Consider the following 8624-nt stretch of genomic DNA (forward strand, 5'->3'; position numbering starts at 1 on the left):
AAAAAAAAGAGTAAAAAGCCTCTTGTGATTGATTTTGTGCCTGGCTTGGCGCACGGCAGCCCATTGTGTGCAAGTGCTGGAAAAAAGGGCAGGAATGTTCCGTATCTGATACATACAACGCATTCCTCCCCTTTTCTTTTGCCGTAGGGCAGGAAGGCCTGCAGCGCTGCCCTACGGCAAAAACTCATCAATGAGGCCCTGAGGGCAGACGGCGAGGAAACACTTAGCAAGAGACAAGCAAATGGGGGTATCATTAAGGGGAGAGCGTGAAAAACAAATGTCCGCTCCTTTATATTGTAACTAGCAGCCCGTCCCGACGTTGTCCGGGTATGAATTGCTGCCGGCCAGTAGTATATTGTTTTGTAGGATTTCGCTTTGATAGCATTTCTTATCTGTGACAGGCCTGTGAAACGCTCCGATTCGCAGTGCACTGCGGATGCACTTAATAGTGCGCGTTCAGTAGTGTGTGAACTCGAGTTTCCCTATTTTATTTTTCCTTGCAATATTATATAGCACGAACTGGACAACATGGCATGAGCACAATTTACATTACAGAAGAACACATTCATTTGTGGTAGGCACGGGGAGACAAAGCGATTTGCCTGGAATCACAGGAGGTTGAGCTGATGCCGAGATTCGAACGTAGCTCCCCAGCTCTAAAGTTTGCAATTCTAGAACTTGTGGTGGGAGGTGTGTCTAAAAGTGTATGTCGGTGCTGGCCATCAATGAGAGAGACCTGTGCATTTTTCAAATCGGTGGTGAAAAAATATGAGTATGTTGCTGGAGATGTGGGCCGCCGTGCCACCAATGTACTTACCGGGGGAGGGTAAACACCCATTATTCCACAACTTTCTTTCCACATACCATCACTCCGCATACTTTCATTACGAAAGTACCATGACTCTGCAATGCCATTATAACGCATGGCATTACATTTTATATGCTTTTACCATGCCTACATTTACAAAGATATTCGTTGTAAATGAATGAATGGTAAAAGCATTTTTTTTTTAAATGTTTGGATAAGGTAAGTATGGGTATAGGGGTATATGTTTTGGGGTACTGATGTATATGTTTTGGGGTGTTTGGGTATTTTAAGGGTTCAGATATAGTTTTGGGTAATGGGGTACAGCGGTAGTTTTAGGGTTTAGGGATAGGTATGGCTTTTGGGGTACAGGGGTATTTTTAGGGTTCAGGGCTAGGTTTGGATTTTGGGGTATAGGGGTATTTTTAGGGTTCAGGGCTAGGCTTGGGTTTTGGGGTACAGGGGTATCTTTAGGGTTCAGGGCTAGGTTTGGGCTTTGGGGTACAGGGGTATTTTAGGGTTCAGGGGTAGGTGTGGGTTTTGGGGTACAGGGTTATTTTTAGGGTTCAGGGCTAGGTTTGGGTTTTGGGGTACAGGGGTATTTTAAGGGTTCAGGGCTCGGTTTGGGTTTTGGTGTACAGGGATATTTTAGGGTTCATGGGTAGGTTTGGATTTTGGGGTACAGTGGTATTTTTAGTGTTCAGGGCTAGGTTTGGGTTTTGGGGTACAGGAGTATTTTTAGGTTTCAGGGGTAGGTTTGGGTTTTGAGGTACAGGGGTATTTATAGGGTTCAGGGCTAGGTTTGGGTTTTGGGGTACAAAGGTATTTTTAGGGTTTAGGGATAGGTTTGAGTTTTGGGGTACAGGGTATATTTATAGGGTTAAGATGGGTTAGTGTTTAAGGGTGTTGGGGTATTTTAAGGAGTAAGGGTGGGTTATGATTATGGGGTGCAGGGGTATTTAAAGGGAGCAGGGTGGGACTAGCACACAATATGAGACATGACATGAAGGGCGGAACGTACCACACGCCCCCAGCGTTTGTCACGCACCCAGCCCACGCCCACAGCACAACACAGACACACCCACAAGGGACTACTTTGCTGGCACAGTTCTTTTACCTTTTAAATGTATATGGTGGGCGTCTGCATAGCCTATGTCCTTCTGCTGCAACTGCCCTTTCCAACGCTGTATTGGGTGTTGTGATTGGTGTTGTGGTTCCTGAGATTACCCGCCTCAAAGGTTTGGGCTCTCTCTTTATTATATTAGTATGAATTTCTAAGGGTCAAGAGCTCGCCTAACAATGCTCTCGCGGCTGCTGGCTTGAATCACGCCCTGCGTAATCTCTACGTGTCCCTTCAGTGGCTTAAGACACAATGATGTGTCCCTCCCCCTGCAGAGAATGAAGAGGGCCTCGGAGCCCCCCAGAGAATGAATAGGGCCTAAGACCCCCCCCACAGAGAATGAAGAGGGCCTCAGAGCCCCCCCACAGAGAATGAAGAAGGCCTCGGAGCCCCCCCACAGAGAATGAAGAAGGCCTCGGAGCACCCCCCAGAGAATGAAGAGGGCCCAGAGCCCCCCCAGAGAATGAAGAGGGCCCAGAGCCCCCCCCGCAGAGAATGAAGAGGGCCTCGGAGGCCCCCGCAGAGGATGAAGAGCACCCCAGAGCCCCCTGTATCTCACTGACATTCCTCGGCCTCGTATCCAGCAGCCGGTCTGGTAACAGCAGGGACACTGGTGGGGGAGGCACCCTCACTGGAAGGAACTGACCTGCCCTCTAGTTACGACCTATTCCACTTTATCTCAAATACCTGAGAAACAGGCTTTAAAAGTGCCCCTCTGCACCATGACAGGGGCTTCTTTGGGGTTTGGGTACCCCCACTTCACAAACCTGACTTAATTCACAAATGTTATTAATGGGTGCCTTTATCACGACATTAACAGAAAAGAGTCAATCATGTAAACATTTAAATACATTTTTAAAATATATGTGTGCGCCCCACCCACGATGTATATTATTGAAATCAATGACGTGATAAGAACTGCTCAGCGCTGTACCTCAGTGTCTGTAGTTTGCAGTTTGGATGTTTGAGGCCTTCATACAACTTCTTCACTCCAGTGTCTCCCAGCCTATTGTGGTTGAGGTCGAGCTCTGTGAGAGAGGAGTTTGTTTCCAGGACAGAGGCGAGGTCTTTGCAGCATGAACCGGTGAGGGAGCAGAGAACCAACCTGCAGGAGAGAAGAGACATGGAGAGGAGTAAAGCAGAGCACAGACAGGGGCGTCACAGATTCAGTTTATCTTCATTTCCTTCCCGTCCTTGAGTTACTCCCCTCTAGTGACACATCCCACCTTACACATCCGACCACGGCCTGTTTATATAGGAACCTCATGGGGGGAGTTCTCAGACTGGCAGAGGCGGAGCTAAATCCACATAAATATATTAATATATGTTGTTCATTCTGGACCCTCTGCCGTGGTGTGAATGTTAAAGTCACAACTTTAGCAGTTGTTGCAGTGACACGCCTATTAATACACTGCTTGTTATGTAGCATAGACGGGCTTCTGATAAGAAATCATCACCCATTGGTCTGTTAAAACATTGTTCACACTTTGCCTCCGCCCTCCGCAGCAGACAGCAGGGCACTCAAAGGCCTGTGCACATTATCCACCTCCGCCTAAAAATATTTCCTTGATCTTTAGTGACAAACCAGATTTAAAATGTGTTATTTATTTTCATTTTAATCTTAAAGACTGGTTATTTCTTTTTTCCTGGACCCTGGTTGCCCAGTTAAATAATGATTTATTTTCAAGTTAAAAAGTGTTTAAATGACATTGCAGCTGAGTTTTCTTTGAGTGCTTGGTTAGATGGTGATGTAATCTTGTCTCATTCACCAATAATAATAATAATAATAAAATTCATGACATAAATTAAATGGTTATGTGACGTTACACGCATGCCATTAGATCGTATGCCGTTGCAACGCCAAACTTTACTCGGACTTGCTGTTGGGGGAGCGCTGGAAGTTGGAACAGATTAATTTTCTATTCCACCTCCAGTGTGTGCAGCAGTAGGGAAGGTGTTGGAGTTAAGTCCAACACCTTCTCCCCTCTGCTTCACAACTTTTCATTGCAATGGAATGCGGGGTAAATGCATGCATTGTAACGGTTGCGGTGTGAACTCTGTTTCCCAAAATAAATGCTGGCTACTTAAAAAAACATCATTAGTAAAACAGCTACATCTCTGAATGATAAAAAAAATGTAATGCCAAATTATGGCAAAAAAACAATTTACCATTGCAATGACAGACGAGGCCAGACCTATTGACCCTCCCTGTGCCTTTTCATTTTCTTTTAAGCCTTGCATGGGAGGGCAAATAATTCCAATTATTCCTATTTCTGGTGAGGGCCGGGTCTAATACAGTAAACTCCGAGCATGATATGACTCTGTACCAGGACTTGCTGGAGTGGTCCTTCTTCTGTGTTTATCTTTGTAGCCTCCAGGGGAAGGGAAACCATTGGCAGTCATGCTTCTTCCTCTTTAAATCGATCACTGAGAGTGATCAGCGTTCACCTAACAAGACAATTTACAAAGATGCCTCCTGTCCTACGTGCTAATCTGAGCAGCTGTCTAAGTACACCGTGAAACTCAGCTGCCCCTTTCTACAGCCAGCTCTGCCTTTCATCTCACAGATGATCCTCTTTGTAGCGTGCTCTACCTTTCATCTTATAGTTGCCACTCTCTGCAGCCTGCTCTGCCTTTCATCTTACAGCTGCCTTCTCTGCAGCCTGCTCTGTCTTTCATCTTACAGCTGCCTTCTCTGCAGCCTGCTCTGCCTTTCATCTTACAGCTCCCTCCTGCAGAGAATGAAGAGTAAAGTCCACATTTGTAAAGCGCACAATCACCCATAAGGGTCTCTAGGCGCTGGGGGCCGTCGCGAAGATTAAGCGAGCTATTGCCCAGAGTCACATGGTGCTGGGCTAACCTGCCGCCGGAGCCGGGGATCGAACCCTGATCCCCAGATTCCAGCGTCAGTCGCCCTGGCCGCGGCGCCACACCTCTCCCTGAGGGCCTCAGAGCCCCTCGCAGAGAATGAAGAGGGCCTCGGAGCCCCCCGTGTCTCACTGACATTCCTCGGCCTCGTATCCAGCAGCCGGTCTGTTAACAGCAGGGACACTGGTGGGTAGGCGCCCTCGCTGTGAGGAACAGACCTGCCCTCTAGTTAAGGCCTATTCCACTTTATCTCAAATACCGGAGAAACGGCTTTAAAAGTGCCCCTCTGCACCATGACAGGGGATTCTTTCATGACCATGGATTGGGGCTCGGGTACCCCCACTTCACAAACCTGACTTAGTTCACAAATGATATTAATGGGAGCTTTTCTCACGACATTAACAGAAAAGAGGCAATCATGTAAACATTTAAATACATTTTTATAATATTTGTGTGAGCCCCACCAACGATGTATATTTTGAAATCAATGACGTGATAAGAACTGCTCAGCTCTGTACCTCAGTGTCTGTAGTTTGCAGTTTGGATGTTTGAGGCCTTCACACAACTTCTTCACTCCAGCGTCTCGCAGCTCTCTATTGCTGCTCAGGTCGAGCTCTGTGAGAGATGTGTTTATTTTCAGGACAGAGGCGAGGTCTCCACACCATGAACCGGTGATGGAGCAGGCATACAACCTGCAGGAGAGAAGAGACAAGGAGAGGAGTAAAGCAGAGCACAGACAGCGGCGTCACAACTTCAGTTTTATCTTCATTTCCTTCCTGCCCAGGGGCGTAACAAACGCGGTGCGGGGGAGCCCACTCTCTTCAGTAAATGAACGGGGCCCAGGCCCCCCTCAGCTCTTCGGTGAGAGCTGTGAGAGAGAGGCTTGCGCTGAAGCAAGCCTCTCTCCCTCTAAAGAAGGTGCAGGCTGTCTGCAGCCCCCTCTGAGCCCCTCCCGCTGACTGAAGAGAACAAAAGTATCAATAGACATTGTTTCTCTCCAGTCAGAGCAAGAGCCAGACCCGGAACAAGGGTGGGGGCCCCAGAGACAGCATTCCCCACAGGAATCTGCTCCTCTGAGATGTATCAGCCTCTCCCACTCTGCCACAAGTGCCTGCCACTCATTCTGCCACCAGTGCCAGCCTCTTACTCTGCCACCAGTGCCTGCTGCTCATTCTGCCACCAGTGCCTGCCGCTCATTCTGCCACCAGTGCCAGCCTCTCACTCTGCCACCAGTGCCAGCCTCCCAATCTGCCACCAGTGCCAGCCTCTTACTCTGCCACCAGTGCCTGCCACTCAGTCTGCCACCAGTGCCAGCCTCCCACTCTGCCACCAGTGCCAGCCTCCCACTCTGCCACCAGTGCCTGCCGCTCAGTCTGCCACCAGTGCCAGCCTCTCACTCTGCCACCAGTGCCAGCCTCCCACTCTGCCACCAGTGCCAGCCTCCCACTCTGCCACCAGTGCCTGCCGCTCATTCTGCCACCAGTGCCTGCCACTCAGTCTGCCACCAGTGCCTGCCACTCAGTCTGCCACCAGTGCCAGCCTCCCACTCTGCCACCAGTGCCAGCCTCCCCTCTGCCACAAGGGCCTGCCACTCATTCTGCCACCAGTGCCAGCCTCTTACTCTGCCACCAGTGCCAGCCTCTCACTCTACCACCAGTGCCAGCCTCCCACTCTGCCACCAGTGCCAGCCTCCCACTCTGCCACCAGTGCCTGCTGCTCATTCTGCCACCAGTGCCTGCCGCTCATTCTGCCACCAGTGCCAGCCTCTCACTCTGCCACCAGTGCCAGCCTCCCAATCTGCCACCAGTGCCAGCCTCCCACTCTGCCACCAGTGCCTGCCGCTCATTCTGCCACCAGTGCCTGCCACTCAGTCTGCCACCAGTGCCAGCCTCCCACTCTGCCACCAGTGCCAGCCTCCCACTCTGCCACCAGTGCCTGCCACTCATTCTGCCACCAGTGCCTGCCACTCAGTCTGCCACCAGTGCCAGCCTCCCACTCTGCCACCAGTGCCAGCCTCCCACTCTGCCACCAGTGCCAGCCTCCCACTCTGCCACCAGTGCCTGCCACTCATTCTGCCACCAGTGCCAGCCACTCATTCTGCCACCAGTGCCTGCCACTCATTCTGACACCAGTGCCTGCCACTCAGTCTGCCACCAGTGCCTGCCGCTCACTCTGCCACCAGTGCCAGCCTCTCACTCTGCCACCAGTGCCAGCCTCTCACTCTGCCACCAGTGCCAGCCTCCCACTCTGCCACCAGTGCCTGCCACTCATTCTACCACCAGTGCCAGCCTCTTACTCTGCCACCAGTGCCTGCCACTCATTCTGCCACCAGTGCCTGCCTCCCACTCTGCCACCAGTGCCAGCCTCTCACTCTGCCACCAGTGCCTGCCACTCATTCTACCACCAGTGCCAGCCTCTTACTCTGCCACCAGTGCCTGCCACTCATTCTGCCACCAGTGCCTGCCTCCCACTCTGCCACCAGTGCCAGCCTCTCACACTCCCACCAGTGCCAGCCTCCCACTCTGCCACCAGTGCCTGCTGCTCAGTCTGCCACCAGTGCCAGCCTCTCACACTCCCACCAGTGCCAGCCTCCCACTCTGCCACCAGTGCCTGCCGCTCACTCTGCCACCAGTGCCAGCCTCTTACTCTGCCACCAGTGCCAGCCTCTCACTCTGCCACCAGTGCCAGCCTCTCACTCTGCCACCAGTGCCTGCCGCTCATTCTGCCACCAGTGCCAGCCTCTTACTCTGCCACCAGTGCCAGCCTCTCACACTGCCACCTGTGGCAGCTGAGCTCCTCCGACTCCCCACCAGTGCCAGCTTCAGTCATTACCCACTTGTGCCAGCCTCACACTCTGCCACCAGTGACAGCCTCTTACACCACCAGTGCCAGCTGCTCACACTGCTCATGTTTGCTACACTCCTGCCCAGTGCCAGTTCCTGTACAGTGATGCCACCTATACCACACTGTGAACCAATGCCCAGCAGTGCCAGCTCCGTGCACTGCCCTCATGTGTACGTCAGTCCCCCTCAGGTAGTTGATGGAAAGGTTTAGACTCCTTGGCCAGCACTAATATTTGTTCACTGTCTCGCAGCTTATCTTTTTAGCCTACGTTTTCACATGAAATCCCCTTAACTCCGTGCCCAGAATGCATTTGAAAAGGTACAGTCAAAGCGCTATAACTTAAGATGCCTACTTCATTCCATAAACTTCTCACTACACAAAAGCCAAAGCAATTATCTCCATTAAGTAGGAACAATTAGGCACACGGCTGTACAATTCATTGGGGCCTCTTCGCAAAGGTAAGTTTACACATGTACATTTACTCAGGCACAAATCCTAAAAAAAGAAGTGGGTGGTGCTGTCGTCACGACAGGAAGTGACATCACGAAAGGTGGCTTGCACCATCAGATTGATTACCTCCTCTTGCTCACCCCTTAGATGCGATTGCATCAGAGAAGCCAGCGCGTGAGCAGCGTTCTGAATGAGCTCTGATCTCGCCCCAGAGAGGCCAAAAGTGAATGTGTGGCTCCATTTGCTCCAGTTGTCAAGATCCCGGTAAAATAAGTAGGGGGACGCTGCCCACCGGCGTGGTACCCCGACTCGAGACCTGCATTTACTCCTGTAAACCCCTGCACCCAGGTGTAAATCTAAACCTTTTTGCCGTCCAGCATTTCCTACTGTAGATTTACACCTAAGTGTAAACTTACATGTTTCCACCCACTGGTGGACTTTCCTTCAATAGGATTTATGAGTCTAAAATTACTCCTAGTAACTTTTCACTCGTAGGTAGTGATTTCCACCACTGCCATTGTAGTGGAGATCTCCCTA

At 50.9% G+C, this 8624-nt stretch overlaps 1 protein-coding gene across 1 annotated transcript in view; it reads right to left on the bottom strand.

Moving 5' to 3' along the window:
• Positions 1-8624, bottom strand: part of LOC144774144 (NACHT, LRR and PYD domains-containing protein 12-like) — a 518892-nt gene that overhangs the window by 160716 nt on the left and 349552 nt on the right. The window contains exons 5-6 of the mRNA XM_078659163.1: positions 5312-5485; positions 2860-3030 (exon numbers count right to left, since the gene is read on the bottom strand). Coding sequence (XP_078515289.1) covers positions 2860-3030; positions 5312-5485 — 345 coding nt within the window. The remainder of the gene's footprint in view (positions 1-2859; positions 3031-5311; positions 5486-8624) is intronic.

The sequence above is a fragment of the Lissotriton helveticus genome, chromosome 8, assembly GCF_964261635.1.
Source record: "Lissotriton helveticus chromosome 8, aLisHel1.1, whole genome shotgun sequence".
Lineage (NCBI taxonomy): Eukaryota > Metazoa > Chordata > Amphibia > Caudata > Salamandridae > Lissotriton > Lissotriton helveticus.